This window comes from Mixophyes fleayi, chromosome 3 (assembly GCF_038048845.1).
Source record: "Mixophyes fleayi isolate aMixFle1 chromosome 3, aMixFle1.hap1, whole genome shotgun sequence".
Classification (NCBI taxonomy): Eukaryota; Metazoa; Chordata; class Amphibia; order Anura; family Limnodynastidae; genus Mixophyes; species Mixophyes fleayi.
Window position 1 is genome coordinate 245,537,754 of NC_134404.1, and position 26,919 is coordinate 245,564,672.

At 44.3% G+C, this 26,919-nt stretch overlaps 1 protein-coding gene across 8 annotated transcripts in view; it reads right to left on the reverse strand.

The window, feature by feature from the left end:
* ZDHHC14 (zDHHC palmitoyltransferase 14) overlaps positions 1 to 26,919 on the reverse strand; it is a 113,127-nt gene that overhangs the window by 51,366 nt on the left and 34,842 nt on the right. For all 8 annotated transcript variants that reach the window (XM_075203379.1, XM_075203376.1, XM_075203377.1 and 5 more), the window contains one exon: positions 6,741 to 6,899. In XM_075203379.1, the coding sequence (XP_075059480.1) occupies positions 6,741 to 6,899 (159 nt within the window). The remainder of the gene's footprint in view (positions 1 to 6,740; positions 6,900 to 26,919) is intronic.

The window sequence follows — 26,919 nt, forward strand, 5'->3', positions numbered from 1 at the left end:
ATACATATACACACATACATACATACATATATATATATATATATATATATATATATATATATATATATATATACACACACACACACACACACACACATACACACACAAGTTAACCCGTGCATGATACTCATGCATTCTAGTCAAATCAAGCTACTTAAGGTGTTAAAAATGTTTTTGTCATGCATTTGGGCCTAGCCCAGGCCTCCTCAGGGGAAGAGCGTTACTTCCCGACGCAAGCGCCCTTTTTTAACGTGGTTTTGTCCACATGTCACCACCTCATCATTTTTCTCCAACACCTCATCCTTCATCGCCACATCCTTCATCAAGCTACTTAAGGTGTTAAAAACGCCCCACTGTCACCCCCGGCAACCACCAACCACTCCCAACTGTCACTTCTCCTTCAAGAAATATATAGGTCAGTGTATAACTCTGCCCAGCAGGTGGCGCTGCAGCTTGGTTTTTTTTTCCCCACACACGCCACTAGGCATTTATATAGTAGATATAGATATATATATATATATATATATATTTATATTCTAAAAAAGAAGAATAAAAGGAACAAGGCGCCACATAGTGTATTACCACAGAATGAATGAATGGAGTGTGGTAGAATAGAAACACACTTAGAGATATATTGTGATTCTCACAGTATAGATAGAACCAGAATAGTGATCAGTAAAAACACTCGTGCCAATACACTAGTATCCCGGGTGTGATCACCAATAATACTGATTATGCGTACCAGATAGAAAACCTTTCAGGCATATCTGTAGAACTGCTGAAGTTTCCAACACTTTTAGATGTCTCCCAATCCTGCAATCCTCATTGATAAGGGGGATCACTGGAAACCACTTGAGCCTCCGTGGCACAATAGAATAAAAAACTAAAATAGTATAGTACTGTATATAACAGAATTTATTGATAAAAGTATCAAACTTACCTAAAATCATTTGCACAATTGAATATAAAGGTATCTTTAATGGTACTCATCTGGACAGCATGCGTCCTCCACAGGGAAGATAACTGTCGGTCTCAATATATCTCCACAACGGATCTCCTACATAAATACCACGATATCCTAAAGTGCACAATGATCCTCAATCCTCAACGCGTTTCGTCCATAAAGCGGAAAGGACTTTATCAGGAGGAAAATATTTAGAAATAATGATATGGTCGTGGGACCATATAGGTGGGGTATAGAGGGGGACGAGCTAGGGTTTAGTTAACTAAAGTTAAAGTGCCAGTTCGCCTGTCCCTACTCTATACCCCAATGTTCTCTGTTTTCTCTCACATCCTTGGGGAACAGTCATATTTCCTAGAATGCAAAATTCACTATGGGTAGCGGTGGTAGTCATTTATGCGGCACTCGCAATGCCGACAGTTTACCTCGACAAAAAAACAAAGATTACTATAAAAACGACAAAGGTAAATATAGCGACTTACCATCTAACAGAGGCTAGATTTGCGCCTGCTTTAATAACCTCCACATTGAAACAGCGACTTTTGCAAATCTCTACAGTGACAAATGAAGTCACTTGTAATGGATCCAGTGAAAACTATGCTTTTAAAGCGGCAATGTTGGGACCCACTACCTGTATAATGTAATCCAGGTGGCCGGTTCCAACATTGCCACTTTAACAGCAAATGAGTGCTGAAAATTAATACCACACCCATGGGTACGCAATCATACATACCAGTTGATAACTAAACTAGAACTTTCACAATCCTTACCCTCAGTAAACTCACTGGAAAAAGTGGATGATGTAATCAATGGTTGTAATGCTTACACAAACTACAATTCTAATTAAAATAAGATGTATTGATTATATTGCTATATAAACTCCACACAAGAAAGAAGAATAAAAATAAAAAATAAAAGAAAATAGGGTTGGTGGGGGTGGGGGGTATGGAGAAGGTAAGGTGAAAAAACGGGATTTATACTTACTCCTTAACTATGGGGTTGAGTCGGGGGGAGGAGTCTGGCACCCAAAGAGTTAACTTTTTTCAGCTGACAGCATATCACCCCCGCCAATTCCCCACATACCTCAGTTTGATTACCAAAGCCCTTAGGATGTTAGGCCAATCAACCAAGACACACCACTCAACAGAGGGGGGAGTGGAGATAAAAGAAAACAACTAAAAGACGGGGGGGATCGCAGTGTCCCCCAGATGGACTCAGAGAAAAAGATTTATCATAAGTATAAATCCCGTTTTCTCTTTCATCCATCTGGGGGACACTCCTTAACCATGGGGACTTACAAAAGCAATCCCTCTAAAGGGTGGGACCGCTCTTATCTCCTTGCACGTAGAACACTATGGCCAAAGGAGGCGTCCCCAGACGCAAATATATTAAATTGGTAAAATTTTGTAAAGGTGTGTACCGAGGACCAGGTGGCTGCCCTGCACAGCTGGTCCGCCGTGGCTCCATTACGAGCCGCCCAAGATGCCCCAACCGATCGGGTAGAATGGGCAACAATACGGTTCGGCACAGGGAGATTAATACGGACATAAGCCTCCCTGATAGTCAGGGTAAGCCATCTGGCAATAGTTTGCTTAGATGCTGGCCATCCCCGTTTGGAAAAGTCAAACAATACAAATAGAGAATCTGTCTTACGTATCTTTGCAGATCTCTTAACATATATACGTAATGCCCTCACTACGTCCAAATATTTATTTGTCTTTGTTCCAGGAGTCTGAGGCTCCTCTCTGAATACTGGAACAACTATTTCCTGATTAATATGGAAACCTGAGACCACCTTAGGGAGAAACGACGGAACAGTCCTTAAAACTGCTCTATCCTCATGAAAAACCAGATAAGGTTCCTTGCAGGATAAAGCTCCCAGCTCCGAGACCCTTCTGGCCGAGGCGATAGCAAGCAGGAAGACTGTCTTCCATGTCAAGAACCGCCACTCTGCTGAGAGTAGAGGTTCAAAGGGAGGCTCCTGCAACATGATAAGGACCAGATTAAGATCCCAAGGATCCGCAGGATGCACGTAGGGCGGCTGGATGTGAAGCACTCCCTGTAGAAAGGTCTTAACATCCGGAAGCTCCGCCAGCCGCCTGTGGAAATACACTGACAAAGCAGATACCTGAACCTTTAAGGCTTCAAGTTTAAGCCCCTCCTCTAAACCACACTGTAAGAAGGAGAGAAATCTAGCCAGACTAAAGGTTTTAGAATTGTAAGACTTCTTCTTACAGCACTATATATATACATATATATATATATACATATATATATATATATATATACACACACACCAAATACGGTGGTAAATTCTGGCTGAAACTGGCTTACTGGCATTCAGGAGAGTGCCTATTACACCCCCCAAGAACCCTCTCGCTCTCCACAGACTGGATTCTAATGCCCTGCCATTAAATACAGCTGGTTCAGCCTCTGACGCAAGAACTGTCCCAGGGTCAGATCTCTTCACAGCCTTACTGGCAGTACCAGAAAGACTGGACGATCCTCCGGACTGACTCTCCACGGGACCCTGTGGGGCAGGTTTTACCTGCAGCCCCAAGGCCTTGCTAGGTTGTCCACTACCAGTGGATCCCTTGTTCTTGCGCAGAACTCCGGGACTTCCCTGTCTCTTGTTCGGTTCTTGTCAGGCAACCACCAGCTGAGGACCTACCTCCTCCACTGGTATCTCGAACACGGGAATGCTCTTATGGGGTGGAACCCTGCTCAGGGTAAGGTCACGAAAGATGTCACCATCTTTCCCAGCAGCTTCAAAGACCTGGCTACTGACAGCCTCTTGTCTGACAGGATCCTGCCTGTCCACTCCATCTAGGACCTCAACTTGTCCTGTGGAGACAACATTCTGCTGCATACTAAGTCCTTCACTAGTCTCAAGAAAATCATTTTTAGACAAGGGATTCTCTGTGACCCTTTCAGACTCCAGAAGTTCGGTCATAGACTGAACAACCCGTCTGACCTTAGCACCCCGAATGGGTGTGACTAAAACCTTTTCCCTTACTGGAATTTCTAAGCCTGTATAGCTTCTTTTAAACGGAGCAAATCGACAGCCCTGAGCCCTTTCTGATTTGACAGAAGCCAGCGACGTAATTTTTTTTTCAAAACCTGAGGTGAGCTGGTCCCATGAATACTATCACGATATTCTGGGCCTACTCATCTACCGAGGACACTGTTTGCTGCTGGGCAAACCCAAGCAGCCGTCCTCCCACCCCACCCTCTGTAACCAGAGGTGGGTGGTAGTCATGCTGCTGGTCTATCCGGCAGCTTGGCGGAAGAAGCTCTCCGCTCCGCAGGGGCAAAGGATGACCTTCCCATACGGGACTATCTCCTGGATTCCACGGCCCCTGGATTGGTAGTCTGGCCTCTGCCAGACCCGCCCCCATAAGGAGGCTGTCTGAAATAACTAAACCTAGGCCTAGCCCTAGGTCTTGGAGTATTTACAGGCAAGGACGACTTCTTGCCCCCTGAAGCCTGTAAAATCCAAGAGTCTAATTCTGGACCAAAATAGCATCCCACCCGTATACGGGATGGATTCTAATGATCTTTTAGACTCTGAATCCGCATTCCAAGCCCTTAACCATAACGCCCTTCTAGCTACTACAGCTGTAGCTGAAATAGACGAAGCTATGGAGGCCGAATTATGGGCCGCTTCATACACATAGCCTGCTGCCTCCCTTAGCTGCATGGCCAGAGGCAGTAAATCTGAATCCTGCAAGGCAGACTCTAACTGCCCTGCCCAGACTTCCATGGCCCTAGCTACCCAGGTAGAGAACAATGCTGGCCTGAGGCTAGTACCGGCGGCCGAGAAGATCGACTTTAGTTTCTTGTCAGTCGCGTCCTGTAAGGTCACTGATCCGGGTACAGGTAGTGTAGCCTGACGAACCAATCTCGCCACAGGGGCATCCACCTTTGCCACCTGTTCCCAACGGGTCATATCCTCCTCCTGAAGGGGATACAGTACGCCAAACTTCCTTGGCATAGAGAACCTCTTATCTGGATATTTCCAAGAGGCCTCTACAGAGGCCTCTACAATATCCCTCAACTCAGCTGAGGGAGGGAACCTGACCACCTGCTTAGAAGCCTTCTTAAAGAGGGAGCGGTCCAAGGACTTTGTCTCCTCTACTTCAGCAAACCCCAGGGTCTGACGAACTGCTCTTACCAGATCGTCCATACCCTGGTGCCTAAAGTTTCCTTCTGACTCTATAATGGACACATCTGAATCTTCCAACAATTCCCCCTCCTCCTCTGAGGAACTCTCAGAGTCTGACACTGACCACAGCGCTTTAGCTGTTTGTCTACGTCTTTTAACACTATGCTTGTGTCTGGGGTTCTCCAGTAGATGGGTAAGCCGGTCCAGGCCTTTAGCCACCGCTGACCAACCCACCTCTCCTATCTGGGAAACCCCCGGGAGGGCTGGGGAGGGAAATAAACCGACCCCTGGGGAAAAATGACTCATCTGTCATTCCTGCTGTTATACCCTGAGAAGCCACGGATGTAGATGGGATCTCAACTGGTTTAGATAACAGACTTACAAGGGTATTAACTCCCTGTGTTAAGGCAGCCTCCCAAATCAGGAGGATCTACCGTTATGGTGGAGGTGTCCATAGGCTGTTTCACAGGAGCCACAGTGCAGGCCGCACAGAGCCACCCCTGATCCAGCCGTTCACTTATTAATTTAACATTACATTTTGAACAGACATTATGTTTGGTACATGTTTTGCTTTAATCTGCCATTACAAGATAAGAAAAACAGAATCACGTTTCAAAATTCACAAACACTTCTCCAAATTATCAGAAAATACAGATTAGGTTATTTAACATATCATAGTATTTCTGATTTAAATAAGACAGGCTTGGAGAACGCTATAGTTTTCTCATAAACAACAGTTCTCTCAACACATCTTTGTCTTATAATATACATGCCTACACATGCACACATACACACAGAAGAAAATAAAAGTGATACTCAGTGGGGAAGATATGTGTCAACAGTGCACTTCTCTTCAAATGACTGCTGCAACTGTCCTCCTTTTGAACCTTGGCGCCAAAAGGGATCTTCCACGCGCTCACTCAGCAGGGGGGGAAGCGGTGTTCCTCAAACACATTCCCCTTCCACTGGCTCTCCTTCTGTGTTATTTACTTTAACAGCATTTTGCCCTTTCTGTTATCTTAGGGGAAAACCTGTCAGAATGTGTTCCCCGCTAGCGCTATCAATAGCGCGCCATCCTCAAGAATTCACTGCCATCCCATGGGAGGAGGAACTTGGTATACTCCAGCTGGCTTCCCGGGAACCTCAGCGGTAAAGGCGCTTCCTGCCTAATGGCAGCGCCCGTCCTGCATCAGCGGGGAGAGTCTCTTGCCGACTGCTTCCCGCTGTGAGAAGCGTGTCATCCCTCTCTGTCAGCGGGGCCGCCCCCCCCGACAGGCGCTTCTCCCACGAGTCAGCTCTGTTGTGCACGAAGCCTCTCGCCGCTATCAAAAGAAAAAACTGCCAAAGAAAAGGAAAAAACCTATTACCAGTGAACTCTGTTCACGGTCTCTCTGGAGCTCTTCAGGTGCGACCTTTTTCCAAGGGCACCCAATTCAAACTGAGGTATGTGGGGAATTGGCGGGGGTGATATGATGTCAGCTGAAAAAAGTTAACTCTTTGGGTGCCAGACTCCTCCCCCCGACTCAACCCCATGGTTAAGGAGTGTCCCCCAGATGGATGAAAGAGAAACAACATTTTATCTTTTGGGCTAAATTTTAACATACTGATGCTTACCTACACAGTTGTCACACAAACTGCAGTGTGAGGCACGAGGTGGGCGGAAGATTTTGCAGGTAAAACAATATTTCAGTTTAACCGACTGTCCATTTATGACTACTTCTTTAGTTCTGGGGGGGGGTCGATATCCTCCTGAAGTGGAACCGTTGGCTATATCTACAACAAAAACAAAAACACATTAGCTATGAATCATGAGAAAACAAGGAAGAAAATTACTGAAACCAACAATTTTAGTTATCAATCCCAGATGATTAAGTTCTACTTCTTGACCCGAGAAACAAAATGACATGATCTCAAATTGTTTACATGAATTCCCCCAACCCCCCCCCCCCCCCCCGCCCCCCATCCCTCTGCAAGCAAATTATGGTCACTTAAGTAAAGTTACATTGTCTTTATTTGAATAGCTTATGGAATTAAACATCTCTAACACTAGTCATATTCCAGACAAAACATCTTCCTACCTACTTTAGAATTATGTTGGACCAATATTATGACCCACCGTTCTTACCATTTCTGTACCATGCATCAGTCGCTCCAATAGTGCCTAAACACAGGCCAGATGTTTAGATGCTTTCTATTATAGCCACGATTTACGATTTTGCTAAATTATATTTCTGTATCATTGTATGTAATTTTCAAGTTATGCATCTACATGTAACATTAAACTTTAAAAAAGCCAAGCAGTTGCATGATGTTTTAATACCTACACAGTAAGTCAATCTGTATTATTCAGTGTAAAATTAACTATAAATCTACTTTTTTGTTGTTGTAAATGAAGTAAACTTAATGGCAGAATACCAGGTTGATACATACAATATCAGAATTCAGGAGCCCCTAATATATGCAGCTGTGTTACTTTTTTTTAATTTAGCTTTATGCATACATTGTCAATGCAGCCAACCATTCTAAATTGATACTTAACACATTGATCATCCTCTCAAAACAAATCTGACCAATTAACTACAAAAGCAAATGCATCAACATTCTGTAAGATCTGATCTTATGCAACTAAAAAGGGAAAACAAGATTACACAATTTACAAGTGTAATTACAACATATTCCAACCATTTAAAGTGTGAATCCAAGAAACGTATTTCACAATTTGCAAGTTGATTGAAAATATACTTTGCACCTGCTAGGTCATGCTTGTTAATTCAGAACCAAGTTTCAAATGTCCAAAGACAACAGCACTACTTTGTACAGTAAAGTGCACAGTGCGTTTATTTCATACATAAGACATACCATTTAAATATCTTTGCTGAAATGTAAACACAATGGAGACCTAAAATAAGAACAGCAACACAACCTAGTGTGAACTGTGTATCTGATATTAACATTCAGTGAAGAACACTGATGTAAACCAGAGAGTAAAGCTGGGTACACACTACAGAATTTTCCTCCAACTTTTTATGCTGATCGATTTTACATGCGATCGATGTTCCGATCGCTCGGTCCATGGACTGCATACACACTAGTCTTGTTTTAGACGATAAAGGGAAGAGCGGACGTCCCTTTAGCGACTTTTTACAGCCATGTTGTCGTGAGCAATGATTGCAATTTCGTACACACTGAAGCAACATTTGCGGGGCATGTAACAATATATCAAAGACATTAGCATAAAAGGAGCAAAGCTTTCACTATAGTCAACACCCAAAACCGCATAAAAAGAGAGGGCGACACGGTTTTCATTAATTCCTAGTGCACCAAGAACCAGGTTGAGATCCCAGGGCTCCACTGGGTGACAAAAAGGGAGGTTGTATACGTAGAACCCCCTGCAAAAATGTCTTGATGTCTGAATAATCGGCAATCTTCGTCTGAAAGAAAACAGAAAGGGCGGATATCTGGCCCTTAAGGGAACCTAGACGTAGACCTTTCTGAACCCCATCCAGTAGAAAATCCAGTCCATGGGGAAGCTTAAACCTTGAAGTGTGAAATCCCTTAAACTCACCACAAAATATATGTCTTCCACACCCTGTTATATAGAAGATGAAGAAGGCTTTCTGGCCTTAATCATAGTAGCAATAACGTCTCAAGAGAAACCCTTAGCTTTAACCTTGGTACAGGAACGGACCCTGAACCAGAAGATCTGCACGCATGGGGAGACGGAATGGAGGAGCTCCTGCTAACAGTAGATCTGAGAACCACGCCCTGCGTGGCAAAAACTGAGCTATTAGAATGGCTGGGACCTGCTCCCTCTTCAACTTCTTTAGGACCCGCGCAATCATTGGAATTGGTGGGAAAATGTACACCATTCGAAATGGCCATGGGGCAGACATGGCATCTACTAATTCCGCTCCTGGGTCTTGAGCTCTTGCGCCGTAGTGTGGGATCTGATGGTTCAGTCTGGACGCCATCAGGTCTATGTCCGGACAGCCCCAACGATCCACCATAAGCGAGAATACCTGTCTGTTTAGAGCCCATTTCCCGGGATGAAGGGTATGCCTGCTGAGGAAGTCCGCTTCCCAATTCCTTACCCCTGGTATGTGAATAGCTGAAATCCTGGAGACCTGATGCTCTGCCCAAAATAATATGCGTCTGGTCTCCCGCATGGCAGCCGCGCTGCGCGTGCCCCCCTCGTGGTTTATGTACACTACCGTGGTGGCGTTGTCGGACTGAATTTGAAGAGATTTTCCTCTCAAGATTTTCTGAGCTCCTATCAGAGTATTGTATACCGCTCTGAGTTCTAGAATATTTATAGGAAGGAATGCTGACTGAGGAGACCAGAGACCCTGAAGCCTCAGAGTTCCTGTCACCCCCCCCTCCTAACCTGACAAACTCGCATCCGTCGTGACTAGAGTCCAGGACCAAGTCTGTAATGATTGGCCTCTCTCCAAATTTGTCTTGCATGTCCACCAGACCAGAGACAGCCTTGTGGGTGTGGACAGACGAATAATCATCATCATCATCATCATCTATTTGTATAGCGCCACTGATTCTGCAGCGCTGTACAGAGAACTCATTTACATCAGTCCCTGCCCCATTGGAGCTTACAGTCTAGATTCCCTAACATACACACACAGACCGAGAGAGACTAGGAATAATCTGCCTGTCTAAGTTCTTTTGAGACCCTGACCACTTGTGTAAGATCTCTGCCTGAAGTGGACTGGAATGAAACTGCGCAAAAGGAACTGCTTCGAATACTGAGACCATTGTCCCCAGAAGCTTCATGCAGCTGAGGACCGAGACCTTCTTTCTTGCTAGAATGGCTCTGGACCTTTTCTGCAAATCAAGGACTTTTTCTCCCGGAAGAAAAACCCTCAAAGACTGAGTATCAAAAAGCAGAACGAAGAGACGCATTTACTGAGCTGGAACAAGAGAGGACTTGGGTAAAAACAAAACCCAGCCGTGATTCTGTAGGAACTGTATAACTGTCTGTACATGTTGAGATAGAAGAGTCGCCGACGGAGCCTTCAAGAGAAGGTCGTCTAGATAGGGGATAATGGTTATACCTCTCTGATGTAAAACGCCGGCCATGATCTTGGCAAAAACTCTGGGAGCCGTGGCCAGGCGGAGAGCCCTGAGCTGGAGATGCGTCTCTCTTACTGCAAACCGAAGGAGATTCTGATGACCCTCCCATATCGGAACGTGCAGATAGGCATCCTTGATGTCTATGGATGCCTAAAACTCCCCTCTCTCTCTCCCTGCTATCACTGATCTTAGGTATTCCATCTGAAACTTCTGAACTCTCAGCTGCTTGTTCAACAGCCGAAGATTCAGAATGGGACTAAAGGAACCATCTGGCTTTGGGACCAGGAAAAGGTTCGAGCAAAAACCCAATCCCCTTTCCAGGGGAGGAACCTGAACAATAACCTGCGCTGCTAAAAGTCTTTGAATCGCTTCCTGAAGCGCAATACGCCTGAGAGAACACGAAGGGAGTGGGGTGATGAAAAATCTGTGACAGGGGGAGTGAGCTAGGTTTATAACATAACCCCGGGACACGATCCCTGGAATCCAGAGATCTGCTGTGGACTTCCACCATAGATCTCTGAACTGAAGAAGGCATGCTCCTACCTGATGCTTCCCCCGAGAAGCTCTGTCATGCGGAGCTCTAATCTGCTGGGCAAGTAAAACTCTTCCTCGCCCCACCTCTACTTCTGTCAGCAGTTCCCCTCGACGTCAAGTACAGGTCTCTATTAAGGGCGCCTCCACCTCGGGCAAAACTCCGAAAGGAACAAAACCTGCCCTGTCTGGGCCTATTGGAAACAGAAGGGAGAGAAGTGCTCTTTCCCCCTGTAGTTTCGATAACAACCCTTTCGAGCTCCGCACCGAACAGGGTTAATCCATCAAAGGGTAAATTTTCTAATGCTCTCTTGGAGTCCGCATCCACTGACCAAGTCGTAACCAAAGGCTACGACAAGCCGCAACAATAAGAGCAGAGGCCTTAGCATTCAGACAGCATACATGGCTGCATTCGCCACATTCTCAGACGTCTCTAGTACATGCTCTGCTAGATTTAAGAGTTCTGTACAAAGAGTTATCTCTAAGACCCTTAATCAAAGCTTCCATCCATAATTGTACAGCCTTGTTAGCCCAGGCCACAGCCATATTTGGTCTAAACAAGCTTCCCACAGTGGTGTATGCTGAGCGAAGAGCTAAATCACATTTTTTATCCGTGTAATCTTTAAGGCTACCCGTTCTTGAACAAGAATAGCATAAGATGAAGCTAGACAGGCTACCGGGGTGTCAACCCTAGGTAATGACTCCCATTTTACTGTGTCCTCAGGAGGCAGAGGATAAAGAGACTTAAATTTTCCCGGCATCATAAATTGTTTATTATGCCAAGCTTCTGAAATAATCTCCAACATCTCTGGAGAATGAGGTAATGTAGCTAATTGAGCCTTAGCTCTTTTAAATAGTGATACACCCGTAGGTGCCGAGGGCTCAGGATCAGCAAACCCCAAGGTATGCCTGATGAAAAATGGGGATTTAGCTAGGTCTTATCATCGGGGTAAGTCTTATCGGGGAAACAGATAGTAATCTATCTTCCCTGTGGGCTGACTCCGCCTGTGATGTAGAAGCGTTTGTCAGACTGACTGCCTGTAAGTGTGAGTGGGGTAGTGTTTTCACGTACCTCTGTTACCCGCAGCATCACGGTTGTCAGTTTTTCCACAGCCGTAGAGAAAGACTGCAGCCATGGCGGTTCTACCACTGCCGAAGATACCTCCTGGACTGAGCTGTTTCGCACCTGAGCGTCCGCAGTACAAGCTGCGCAAAGGGCGTCTCGGTCTGTGTGTCCAACAGAAAGTTTTGACTTACATTTGGCACAGGTAGAATACATTACAGAAGCCACAGAGTGGCTGTCCCCTTCTCAGCCATTGTCCTATTTCTTAAAATAATTATTAAAAGAAATGCAGACAAAAAAGGAGACTTAAATTTTTAGGAGTCTCTTATGCTAGAAAGTCTCAAACTATAAGCACTCCTATTACAAAACCAATGTAAAGTACTGTCTGTGAAAATTTAAACATGACATAACTCACAAGACAATTATAAACCTCCACAAATGACTATGGAATACAAGCCTGTACACACAACAGGCAGCAAAAGTCCGTCAGCACAGCATCTGGGCAGCGCTGACATGAACAGTGTGTCAGCGCTGTCCTCCCCCTTCCTGTAGCTTCTGTCCGCCCTGCTTGCCTCCGCATTCTGGCCCCATTCAGACCTCCGCAAAATGGTCACCACGATATGCTAGGCGAATGGCTATGGGAATGCCCACAGTAAGTGCCAGGTAAGTGAGCCCCAGGCTTCTCTTACCTGCGCTGGGGTCCCAAGTGAGCAGAGCTGTGTCCTACTCACTCTTCTGGGTCTTTAAATTGAACCCCGCGCTGCACCTAAAGGGAATAAGAAAAATAAAAACATGAAACCTATAAGACTAAGAGTATAGACAGGAGACTATACCCCAGTGACCTAAGCGCCAAGTCACTTAGAAAAAACTGAGGATCTCTCAGGAGAGGAGGGGCATAGCAGGGGAGGAGTTCAAAGATCTAGCAGTTAAAGTGACAAGACTCCTGAGCCCACTACTCTACCCCAATGTCTCGCAGTGTCCCTCAATGACAGGGATGAGAAACTAAGATTTTTGGCAACAGGGAGAACACTGGCAGATCTGAAATACAGCACAGCTAATTCACCTCAAGCTCTTGGCATGATAATACCTGACACCTGTGATGCTATCATCGAAGTTCTCTGTGATCAGTATATGAAGGTTGGTCAAAAGCGATAGTATTTATTATAAGAATAGCGGTTTATTACCATACACAAAATTGTAAAAATACATTTAACTTGTAACGTGCAATACATTATTTGGACCAGAGCAACAGTTTATAGTTGTTGGTAATGCAAAATTTCGCTTGTGTCCATTCCAGATGTGTCCCCAGCGTAATGTGTCATCCTTCCTGATGCTATTGGTGTGGCTGTCATACACGGTTGAGACATTACGCTTTGTCTGCCTATGGTAGCATGCTGCAATTGTGCTGTATGAAATGTGTATGATTGTTTGTGTCTGCAGTTAGATGGGGAACTAACTGTGTCCGACCACAAATCTTCAGTGGTAGCCCTACACGAGGTCGCACAGCAGCCACTCCATTTCACCTTGTATGCACTTGCTACTACTTCTCATTTTGCAAGCTAAAGTTGCTACCAGGAAATCAAATGTGTCCTGTTCCTTTGTTTTTGTTATCAAAGTGTTAGCGCAATCAAGCATCTTTTCTGTTAGTGGATCACTTTCTTGTATTTCCCTTATTCTACGTCTTTCGCTTCTGAATGTTGTTTGCTAGTGTACCAGCTTGGATCACGTCCTGGCTATTATTATTATTGATTATTATTAATTTTTATTTATAGGGCGCCACAAGGTGTCCGTGGCGCCGTACAGGGACAAAAACGAATTACAATACAAGGTGAGACAGCACAGTACAGTAAACATAAAGCACAGTAACTCAGTAAGCTCAATGCACAGCTAGTGAGGGCGGGGGGAGTATCCGCATATGACGGGGCCCAAAAGGAGGGCGCGGAAGACAGGGAGACCCCCAGAGGGGGGAGGAGGGCCCTCGAGGAGGAGGGCAAAGTAGCTGGAGAGCAGAGTTAGAAGCGGTGGAAACAGGAGGAGAGATGGCCCTGCTCAGAGGAGCGTACAATCTAAGGGGAGGGGTGGACAGACAGAGAAACACAGGGGAGAGAGGGAGAGTAGAGGGACGGCGGCAGGGAAGGGGAAAGAAGGGGGAGAGGCAGAGGATAAGGTAGGTAGTTAAGTGGGAGACTGGAAGGCTTTAAGAAAAAGGTGGGTTTTTAAAGCCCGTTTGAAACTGGACAGGTTAGGGGAAGTCCTGATGGAGGGAGGGAGGGAGCTTGTTCCAGTGGAGGGGGTCAGCGCAGGCAAAGTCTTGGATACGCGCGTGGGAGGAGGTGATGAGGGGGGAAGATAGGCGACAGTCATTGGCAGATCGGAGAGGACGGGATGGAGCATGAGTAGAGAGGAGGGAGGAGATGTAGGGTGCAGTGGAGTTGGCGAGGGCCTTGTATGTAAGAGTGAGGAGCTTGAACAGAGTTCTGTAGGGGAAGGGGAGCCAGTGGAGGGATTGGTAGAGGGGGGAGACAGAAGAGGAGCGGCGAGAAAGGAAGATAAGCCTAGTGGCTGCATTAAGTGCAGATCGAAGGGGGGCGAGATGAGAGAGGGGGAGGCCAGTAAAGAGGAGGTTGCAGTAGTCCAAGCGGGAGATGATCAGAGAGTGAATAAGGCATTTAGTGGCATCTTGGGAGAGGAAGGGCCGGATGCGAGCGATGTTACGCAGCTGGAAGCGGCAGGATTTAGCAAGAGAGGATATGGGGGCCAAAGGAGAGAGAGAGGAGTCGAGGGTGACACCAAGGCAGTGAAGTTGGGGGACAGAGGAGATAGAGGGAGTTGTCGACAGTGATGGAGAGGTCGACAAGGGATGAGGTATGGGGGGGGGGGGGAACTATGAGCTCAGTTTTGGCAAGGTTAAGTTTGAGGAATCGAGAGGACATCCAGGAGGAGATGGCAGAGAGGCAGGCGGACACCCTAGAGAGGAGGGAGGGAGAGAGATCAGGAGAGGAGAGGTATAGTTGAGTGTCGTCAGCGTAAAGGTGGTAGTTGAAGCCGAAGGAGCTGATGAGTTCACCCAGGGAGGAGGTGTATAGAGAGAAGAGTAAGGGGCCCAGAACAGAGCCCTGGTGGACCCAGACTGGAAGGGTGGACGGGGGGGGGAGAGAGACTCAGTGGTGGTGACAGAGAAGGATCGGTCAGCGAGGTAAGAGGTGAACCAGGACAGGACAGGGCCAGAGAGGCCGAGAGACTGGAGGGTGTGGAGGAGGGGGGGGGTGGTCAACGGTGTCGAAGGCTGCAGAGAGATCAAGGAGGATGAGAAGGGAGTGGCCCCTGGCTTTAGCAGAGAGGAGGTCATTGGTGACTTTAGCCAGGGCAGTTTCAGTGGAGTGAAGGGGGCGGAAACCAGACTGGAGAGGATCAAGGAGGGAGTGTTCAGAAAGGTAGGAGGTGAGACGGCTGCAGACGAGCCTCTCAAGAATTTTGGAGGCAAAAGGCAAAAGGGAGAAGAGATATGGGGCGATAGTTCGAGAGAGAAGTGGGGTCGAGATTAGGCTTCTTAAGAATGGGGGATACGAGAGCATGTTTGAAGGAGGGGAAGATGCCGGAGGAGAGGGAGAGATTAAAGAGGTGAGCGAGGTGGGAGCAGGTGGTGGGGGAAAGGGAGCGAAGAAGGTGGGAGGGGATGGGATCCAGGGGACAGGTAGTAGGGGGGGAGGAAGAAATGAGAGAGTGGACTTCCTCGCCCGTGGTGGGGCGGAAGGAGTGGAGGGGAAGGTGTTTAGGGGGGGAGGACGGAAGAGGACGGAAGGGCTATCAGCAGTTAGCTGGCTTTCATGTGCAGTGCTATTAGTTGTTGTAGCTTCCTGGACTTCAACATCCAGCAAGAGGCCATCAGACAAGAGTGCAGGCTGAAAGAGCAAAAGAATGAGGGTATGCAATTGCATGCATGTTCAAATGTAAACTATTTACACGTCTTTAGGTTTCAGTTTCCATCGACAGAGGAAGACTGGAAAGTGATAGCAGAAGACTTTGAGAGACTATGGAATTTTCCAAATTGCGGTGGTGCCATTGATGATGGCAAACATGTCAGAATTATGCCACCATCAAACAGTGGATCTTTCTACTATAATTATAAAGGATTTTTTAGCATTATTTTAATGGCCATAGTGGATGCGAACTATGAATTCTTATTTGTGGACATTGGAAAAAATGGACGAGTCTCAGATGTAGGTGCATTGGAGCATACTACCTTCCATAAACTACAAAACAATGCCATTAACCTTCCATCTCGGAGTAGCACAAAATATGGACTAAACTTTGTGTTTGCGGCAGATGACGCCTTTGCATTGCACAACGTTTTAAAACCGTACCCACAAAGAAATCTGAGCATTGAAAGGCGTATATTTAATTACAGACTGTTACGTGCTCAGCCTGTAGTTGAAAATGGCTTTGGGATCTTAAGTAACAGGTTCCGAGTTTTTCATTCTGCAATAAACCTGCGTTTAGACAAAATCGACAAAGTAGTGATGGCCTGTTGTGTTCTGCATAACTTTCTACGACGTAAAAGCAACAGGGGATATACCACGCAGGCCTATGTGGAAACTAATGCCGAGGACATGGAGGTAGTGGGCTTGACACCATTAGAGTGTGGACACTCTAAAAATAGTAGTACATTGGCAAAATTAAATCGTGAAGCGTACTTTACGTATTTCAACGGAGATGGTGTGTGCCATGGCAGAATGATTGCTTATGACAACTGTTTATTTACATGTTATGTATTGTTATTGTGTTGATTCTTTTAACATGACTAAATCTGTTACATGGCAACATCATAATGTACTGTACTTACTGTGCCGCTTGCAGGTATAATCATATGCTTGCCCTACCTCTGTGGATGAACTGCTGTCTGTGGGCATGCTGCTAGTGCACGTACGTGGTGTTTCTTTGTCCCTCACAAAGTGTAACAGATCAAAGTACCATAGCTTTGGCACATACACGTCTTCAACTGCAGCTCCTGATTTTTTGGCTTCATCAACTTTATTTAATTCTTTTTTTATACACAGTCTTAAGGTTCTGAATCTTGCTTTTTTTCCCCACTCAACAGTTGTTCCAGGGTGATATGGCAGACATGCTTTTACAAGCTCTTGCATCGTCATGTTCCGCATCATTCTGTTTGAATAATCTTTGGATATGGCTTTCCACAAACATGGGTGAGCCCTGTAGGTCTCAATAAAATCCTTCATTAGGTCAGCATTTCTTTCGTAAGCCATTGTGTTCTGTTTGGCTATAATAAAAATGAGGATTTTTATACTTGCGATAAATCCGTTTCTCTGATTCCATCTGGGGGACACTGCTCACCATGGGGTTGTGGAGGGAAGCTTGGGGAGTTGGCACTTAGCTAGTTAATTCTGTTAAGGATGTGCTGACTGACCCCTCCCCTCTACCAACCCCTGTAGCCTCAGTTTAATTAAAAAGCCCAACGGAAAATAGGCCAATCAACCAAGAACATACAGCACCATAACAGAAGGGAGGGATCGCAGTGTCCCCCAGATGGAATCAGAGAAACGGATTTATTGTAAGTATACATATCATCCTGAGGGACACTGCTCACCATAGGGACGTTCTAAAGCAGCCACCTTAAGGGTGGGACCACTCTGAAACGCTGGCTCACAGTACTACGGCCATATCCGTAAATCTTAGGAGATTGATGGCCCTTCCAAATGGGAACGTGAAGGTAAGCGTCCTTTATGTCTATTGACGCTAAAAATTAGTCTTCCTCTAGACCGTTGATTACTGATCTGTAGGCCTCCATACGAAACTTGTCCACCCTCAGGTGCACATTTAGCCTCTTTAAATTTAGAATGGGACGAAACGAACCGTCCAGCTTTGAGACCAAAAAGAGGTTTGAATAAAAACCTTGTCTTTTCTGGCTGTCCGGAACCTTGCAAATCACACCTGCAGAAAGAAGGGAAGCGACACATACTTGCATTGCCTGTCTCCTTTCTGGGTCGCAGGGTAACAGGGTGGAAAAAAAGCAACGAGGGGCTGGACCTAAAAAGGTCTATCATGTAGCCTCTCGCCATGATTCCAGGAATCCAATTGTCCTGGGAGGATGTTTTCCATTGTTCCTGAAACAACAACAATCGTCCCCCCACTCCTGCCACTGTCAGAAGGGGAGGGGTAACAGTCAGGAAGTTTTTCCTGAACCTTCTGCGAGGGGCGTCTTGTAGAGAAAAAGACGATCTGCCTCTGTTCGACTGACCTCTGGCAAAGGAACCGCCTCGAAAGGACTAACGAATGGAGCTGAACCTGGAAGGTCTAGCTCTAGAACCTTTACTGGTAGGAAAGTGTTTTTTTCACCCGTGGCCTGGGTGATCATGCTGTCTAGTTTTGGGTCAAAACAAAGTAGTGGCTGAAAAAGGCAACGACACAAAGGATTTTTTTTTTGACTGAGTCCGTGTCCCAGGACCTCAACCATAAAGTCCTCCTTGCTGACACCGCAGGAGCCTGTATAGAAGAGGAAATTGAGGCTGCATTTTGGGCCGCTTCGTATAAATATCCAGAAGCCTCCTTTAAATGCAAGGCAAGGGGAAGTAATTCTGAATTTTGTAACCCTTCAGCTAATTGTTCTGCCCATGCTTCCATTCCCCTGGCAACCCATGCCGAACAGAACATGGGCCTGAAAGAAGAACCCGCAGCCGCAAAAATAGATTTTAAATGAGTCTCTACTTTATGGTCTGTTGCGTCCTGCAGAGCCCGGAACCGGAAGTGTAGTGTGACGGGCTAAGTGAGCCACCGGAATATCAACTTTAGGGATTTGTTCCCAGCGAACAAGATCCTCTTCCTGAAGTGGGTACAGGGAGAGGAACCTTCTACGGATAGTGAACTTCCTGTCTGGTTGTTTCCAGGCTCCCTCTGCGATCTCTCAATTCTACAGAGGGTGGAAAACGGATATAACATTTTCAAATTTTTTTAAACACACCCTTATCTGAAACTTTTGGTTCATCTAGGTCTCTAAGGTCCAAGGCCTGCCTGACTGCTAGGACCAGATTGCCAATTCATTGACTTCTAGAGGAATCTTCCGGATCTGTGATCCGAGCAGAATCTGAATCAAAAACGGTTTCACCTTCTTCAGAATACCCCTCAAAATGAGAGGGGGATAAAAGAAGATTAGTAGACCGAAGTCTCTTATTTCTAGTAACTCCCGATTTTGGAGCTTCAAGTAACTTGTTTAATTTATCCAGGCCTCTTACCAAAGATAAGGACCAAGTTTGTTCTGCAGAGGTAGAGCCTGGATTAGGGACCGGGGGTGATGGACCCACAGCTTCTGAAGATTGCGTATGAACAGGCGCTCCCCCACCTACTGGAATGAGAGTCTGTTCAGAAACTGCTGGGTTAACCGCAGAAGCCACTATTAACTCTGTGGACTTGGTAAGAAACTGAGCAAAGGAAGTAACCGACTGCGTCAAGGAAGCTACCCATTCTGGTTCCTCCGGTATCGGGATTACAGTAGACTGGACCTTTGTAGTGAGTGGTCCAGCTACGCAATCAGTACACAATGCCCCCATGTCCTTTTGTCCAGCAGGTAACTTAACTTTACTTGATGAACAATATTTTGTAAGAGGTGTTTTTCCCTTCTCTGACATATTTGCCAAGAGAAAAATCACACACACTGTAAAATAACAGCCACACAAGATAGCAGTCTGAGTAAATATAAGTATAGCAGCTAATCTATATAGTAAAAGTTGCAATACAATGGATAAAGATGGTTAAAATAGCAAACTACTTTCTTTCTACCACAATCTATACCATATAACTATAGCCTTCTATCTAATATGAATAGAAAGGTAAACAGTAATGGTACTTAGCCTTCCAGCTAAGCTCTATTTCTGCAGGAGAGGAGTCAGTCAGCAGTGTCCCTTCACGCTGAGGTAATCTGTTCCCTGGCTTCCTCTTGGCGCGCAGATCGGGTCACTTAATTCTGTGTCATAGGTGGGGGAACTCTATATTCAATAGCTCCTCCCCATGACTCTGTCCTGCTTTTCCTGTTAATCGGTGCTGTTTCAGCAGCTACCGATTAGAATTGTCCTCCTTCGCTAAACTGGGTCTTTGTTTCTGCGCAGGCAGCGCTGTATCTAGCTCAGTTCTTGGATCGTGCAACTCGTACCAAGATTCCCCCCTCCTATCTCTGAGGGGATAACTTAGTATGCCCCGCTAAGATGGTGTCGACCACCGCTCCGAAAACCGGCGCTCTATGCCTGTAAAGGCAGCGCCGGTTGTCGGGAGGCTGTCAGAGTGACAGCGGTTATTAAAACCGCCTGTCACTCTGTAAGAAAGGCACTGCTGTGCTCCGTTAGCGGGAGCCCTCATCTCCCCGTTTAACGGAGCAGTGCCACATGTGGAGGAGTGTATTCTCTATCATTAGAATACACTCCTTCGATCCTCCAGTAAAACAGTGAGAAAATGAGTAAAATAAAATCACTAGCATCTTAAGATAAGCCAAACTCCTTGGGCACTTAGAACTAAACTGAGACTACAGGGGTTGGTAGAGGGGAGGGGTCAGTCAGCACATCCTTAACAGAATTAACTAGCTAAGTGCCAACTCCTCAAGCTCCCCTCCACAACCCCATGGTGAGCAGTGTCCTCCAGATAGGATGATAGAGAAATAATCATATTTCACATCTGTGCTGTCCAATAAATCAATGCAAGTACACATGTATGTACCAATCAGAAAGAACTTACCGTATATGTGAACAAATGTACAGCTCAGAACAATCGTAAAATCCCTTTGTATGTAATGGTCATGAACGGGTTAAAGTTATAGAAAAACAAACTCCATACACGAGGTTATTATACACGAATAGGCCTCACCCACAATGCTCCATTCTCTTCGGGCATCAGCGCTGATTGGTACACAGCAGAAACTAACACCCATGTCTGAGTGTATAAAATTACAGAGGAGCCTGTCTGGCGCCGAAGAACATGAGAAGAAGGTGTTAGTGGGGGTTGGAGCAATGGAGACGGAGACGCACTCAGAGACGGTGCTGGAAGGGCCAAAAAATGTAGGAAAAGTTAAAGTGGGGGATGGAAATGTTCAAGAAGAATTTACTGCAGTTAAAAGAGCAAAGTCAATGAGCCCAAGAGAGGTGGAGATGATGGTAAATGTACTGGACCAGTATGACTACGACTGTCAAATGCGAAAGTACAGAAAAGTTAATAAAAAAGTGATTATGCAAAAACTAATGTGATTTCTGAAAGAAAAACTTGGAAAGAAAAGAAATAAATTCCAAGTCCAGAAGATGTGGTCGGACCTTAAAAATAAAGAGGAAAGGAGACCGGAGAAAATTCGTAGAAACATTAAAAAAAAGTGAGTAGCACGTGTAGTCGTGTAGTGTACCTGTTTGAAGGACTTTATGCATTTAATTCTACTTTCACATGAACCAATGCAAACGCAGAAGGAAGAATTAACGGTAAGATGGCCAGTGTAGATACCACTGATGTAACACCTGTTATCAAACAAGAAAAAATAACTCTGCCAGAGGGACCACAACACAAACTGATCTCGAGCAGTGTGCAAGGTGAGCACATTTCTGGTGTTGGATTAAGACTTTTATTAACTTTACCATTACACTTCTATATCTGTAATAAACATTTTTTATTCTCGTGTTTCATAGATACCATCGTCATATCCGATGAAAGTTCGGAGGAAGAAAAAAATGTTGCAAAGCTCCAGGAATATTTCAAAGAAAAGAAAGGAAATATAGCCAACATCAAGAAAAAAATGAAAAACCTTGATAATAGTTTTGATGACATGTATATGCTGTTTGCAACTGTTGTGCCACAAACCAGTAGCACCCTTTAAGTGTAATACTATTTTTTTTTTTTCACGTGTCATATTGTACTATACAAATTTTTTGATTTATTTTTTTACCTGCAATAAAACTGTTGCATTAACACTGATTTATTCTGGGCATTTTACAAATATATTACTTAATAAAGGTTAATATGACTTTATAAGTTTAATAGTTTATAAAGGTATAAGTTTATAAAGGGTAAATATGAATAGATTCCCAACACAGATGCAAAGGGTAATAACACACATGCTTTATACGAGTGTAATGGTCTGCGGCCAGACAGGTGCAATACACATCTATACAAAACACAAGCCTGGGCTGTGCGGATACCGCACCACGTGGGACTGGTACAGGCATCACAAATTTACATACACACGCCCCCCCCCCAGGTCGAGGAAGTATCAGAGGATTGTCGTGGATCGGTCTTAAGTTTATGCACACTACAAAACGGAAACGAGATTGGAACGAAAATATTTATGTCGCCAAATGAGGCGACAATCGTCCATTTGGGCAGACTTTCGACCATTATGTCATTACACACACTGACCCGACTTTTGAACGAGCGGTCGTATGTCGGCTGGTTGAGCCGATTATTGGACGAAAACCCTGTAGTGTGTACCTAGCTTTAGGTTCAAAGTCAGAGCACTGTCCATCGTAGATATTGCTTGGTGTGTTGGGATAAATGTTAATCAATGGCAATTAACACTCCCGAACTAAGCCTATATTTGAATGAAACATTGCATTTCAAAACACTCATACTATCCACAACAGGAGAAATAAGTTGCATTGAAGTATCTAGCATTCAGATACTTAGGATGAGAGTGGACATCTCCTTTAAGAAGGCTTTGCTATGTTTACACGTTTACTATGTTGAAGGACAAAACATACATTAAAATAAACTATACAATTCTGTTTACATTTACAAGTTATGTGTTGTAGGGGCCAGTTTATTAAGCATGGGTTAAGCATTTTTAATTAACACTCCTATCAAAATGCCAACGCAGGAGATATTAGGTCAAGCTTTGCATTAAATTTTCAATGGGGACTATGGTCTGGGCCAATTTAACAAGCTCCAAAAAGCCTAGCTTTTTAGAGCTTGACCTAGATGGCCAACGCCTACTACCCTATGTGGATAGCATCGCGAGAGAAGGATCTTTGGATCCATCTCTGCAGCCTTCCTGCTCTCCCCCACGTTAACTTCTGCAAACTGGCTCTGTGCATGAAGACTCCTGGTCAAAACCCAGAGTTGTTATTTTAGTAATCGCAGGGACAGCCTCTTACTAGATGTGCTTCCCCCGCATTATTTTTTAATAAATGTCCACAAAATATCATCCCTTATTGTGATATGGTACATATGCGGGCATTCATAAATAGAAGTCTAACGTTTATCAACATTAACTTTTAAATGGTTACGGACGTTTTAAAAATACAAATATTGCATAACTAAAATAAATTACATATTTCAATAAAAAAATAGATACACACATTTGGATTAACATGAAAAGCATTCTATAATGAAATTAGTGTGAAATTAGTGTAGAAAGATAAAATAAGTGAAATACATATAAAATTAGACAAAATACTTAAATAAAACAAAAAACGCCTGGGCCTTTTAATAATTAACCCCCTTTAGATGAGTTGGCGACAAATGGTGCAAGTTGAAACCAGTAGACCTTGTGTCTGAAGTTCAGCTTGGATGTTTTTGGCACTTCATAGTGGTACCTTCTCAGCCATTTGAACAATTCCATGCTGTAATCTTCGAATTTTCTCTTATATCGCTCTCTCGATATAGACTATCTATGTTTCTCTAACCGATGTGTAAAGCAGGATTCTTAATCCAGGCTCAACTCAACTCAAAAGGATGAGTGGTGTACCAGCACCCTGGACAGGAACTGAGAGGAAACCCAGGTGTGCCAAGACTAGATGGAATTTATCCGCTTTATCAGGCAGGTGTGTTATTAAACAAGATATAGGATTTCAAATTAGAAACATGGGCCACTCTTTTTCCAAGTCTTGGCATCTGAGAAAAATAAAAAGCAAGCTTTGACGATTGCTTATAAGCATCATGGAGCGAATAACTAAGGAGGAAGGACCACAGGTCCATGCAGACAGGACATGGAAGGAGCGAGGAAAGGAGGGCTCAAAATCTCTCCCATAAGGAGGATATCTTTGGACATGACACCAGAAATAAACATATTTAATTGCCTACACCCATCCCAGAGAAAGTACAAGGAAACATGTTTGTGACTTTAAATGGAGGACCACTGCTCCCTTTATCTAACCTAAGCTAACAGGAAACTTTGTTGGTTTTTTTTTGTGTGTGTCTGAGTTTGAAGAGTAAATATTTACAAGGGTGCAGGTAAGATTTTTTTAAGTTGCATATTAGGATCAAAAATCTACCAACGTAGTTCTTCTGAGATCATAGGTCAAAAGGGGAAACCGGCAAAGTAACTCTACTCTGCTTTTATCACATGCATGGTAGGTCAGGAAGATTTTTTTTTAGATCTAAGCTGAAGGTGGAGATGTTTAATAAACTGTCTCTTGACCAGGTCTCCTTTCAGAAATTGGAGAGATGTTTACAATTTAACGCATTTATGGATAGTAGAGTGTAAATTTATACATAAAATCACGAGTAGGTGAGCATTTGAAGATGAAGGCCATAGTATCCAGGTGAGTGGGAGATAAGTGAGGACTGGGGAGGGGGAGTTAGAAAGGAGAAGGGCAAGAACAGGGGGAAAGAGCATGAAGACGACATAGGTAAGCATTGATCACTGACTTCAATGTTGGTTAGATAAGGGGGTACTTTTTTCATCTTCTCCACAGACATCAATTCTCACCAATAAATAGGGTGGCTCGAAAGAGCAAATAAGCAAATAAAAAAAACAAAAAACAAAAAACACACAACACTTATTTGTAAGAAAGGAGCAGCGTAAGAGTTTGGTTAAGTTGAGTTCTCAATCAGCTACCTAGGTCAGGCTAAACATCTAAGCTACAAGTCCAAAAACAATGTCAAAAGGAATGTTAGACAAATACTCATGGGTTAGGAGGCCGCATATTTGAGTTTCGGGTCTGTAGACCATTCTCTTCTTGGGGGTTTTGGCATGGATAGACCCGAAGTGTTAGAGGGCTGTGTAGAATTAGCGGGGCTTCTTTGAGAGACCAATCCTGTGATCGTGTGTTTGGCCATCTCCCACAGTCCTAGCCGAAAGTTGCTGATCTTTGTGCCAGTGAAATAGACAAAAGTGTAAGCCCCACTGGTAATATACATTATTTTCGCTTTACGGATTTAAAGGTTCTTCTTCCAGTCACAGTAAAGGTCCTGGAAAAGCTGAAGGTTACCAAATTCATATTTTAGGGTTTGACGTTTTCTTGCCACTTTAAGATAAAACTCTTTGGGACTGTGGAAAAATTAAGACATAGGATTACATTCCTGGGTTGAGATTTATCTTCTGATTAAGTTTCCAAAGGCCTGGTCCACAAGAGGTTGCTCTTTTTCTGAGGCTTTTTCCAGCGGTGCCGATTATCCAGGTCTTACAGACGTTCTTGTGTAAAATTAAGTTCCTGGTGGAACTGGGACTTATCTTTTTCCGTAATGGTCTGGTATGAAAAAAAACTCTATTCTCCACCAAATGTGATCTGTGCTGGTGCCAAGGAAGGTCCCTTCAGATATAAAAATGTGAAGGACATGTTGAATCTCAGTGTGGTTGAGGAGCATAGGTCTTTCAATTTTTTTTTTATTAAGAAAATAAAGTTTCTGTGTAGGAGGCAGACTCATCATTTTTTTTTTTTTTAATCGAACAGAATAAGAGGCAAGAGTAATATTGGGAACACTCTTACTAGGATACATTTTGGCTTTTTCAGCATTGCCACTTGCAAAGGGGGAGGAATCTGGAAAATCAATTTGTAGTAGTCTTTAACATAGATGAGATGATCAGAAAAAGCCAGGGAGGGAGTATCATTCCAGAAAAAAAGCAGTAACATGGCAATAAGATACCTTCCCCCTAAAAGATAAATAGAAGTCACTAAACCATGGGGAATTTCCATGTGTTGGAAGGTTCTAGGGAGCTCAAAGTACTGAGGAACTTTTACAGGTACTTCTTTGCCTAGAATTCCTTAGAGAATGTGTTGCGAACAGGCAAATTATAAAAGTACTTACGTTTAGAAACGATATTTACAAGGGTTAACATGAGCTGCTGTTTTAGACATGGTAACTATGTGACAGTTGCTTTTCTTTTTCTTTTGATATCTGGCAAGATCTACATATTTACAAAACAGTCACACATGCATGCTGGTAATGTTTTTTTCCTTCATTTAGTGCAAAAGCCAAAGAATTAGTTGTGACACAGAATCAATACTAAATGCACTGTATATCTGTCACATAAGGTGGACGTGGTGAGCAAAGCTCTTTACTTGGACGCAGGGCCGGACTGGCCATCTGGCACTACTGGCAAATGCCAGGAGGGCCGATGGCTGAATGGGCCGGGGCAAGCAGTGATTTTTTTTTTTTTTAAAACAAAAAAAGTACTTTTCTTTTTCCCCAGCAGGTGGCGCACCCGCGATAGCGCGTGCACCCACGAGTGGGGTGGGGGAGAGTTACAGGGGGCACGGTCCAGGAACTGGGCACCCATTTTAAAAAGTGAAGGAGCCGGCGTTCCAGTGCCAAGTACATGGCAGGGTGGAACTATATGCTGCTGAGGACCTGCAGTGTCTGAAGGAGGAAGCCTGGAGCATACAACAGGTAAGGTAACTTTAAAAAAAAAAAGGACTAATATACTGCACAAAAAACATCTGGAAATGGCATTCTTTTTATATATGAGCAAACACTAAGGAATAGAATTAACTGATTAGCTCATTTTTATAATGGTTATTTAGCACTGAACTATTGAGATATTGAAATATACAGTTATATCTATTTTGCTTTATTTTATAAGTCAGAATAAACTTGTTATTGATATTGATTATTATGAAGTTATTGGTCTCCAGTATTTAATGCTGTATATGATCTGTATAATCCGTCAGGGTTGTTTGTAAGCTGGGGTTAGTGATATTCTTAAAATGTTGGTTTTAGAGCTGCACTACCACCCAGGGTTGCTATATGTATATTTTTGTTTCTGGGGCTCTGCCAGTTCTGTAAAACACACTAGGTGCTCAAGGCACAGTCAGTCAGGGTGACCGCATAGGTGGCACCAGCAGGACCACCTCCATTCCTCTGCCCAAAGGATTGCACAATGCCATATATAGACAGTGAACGGCCTTATTGTATACA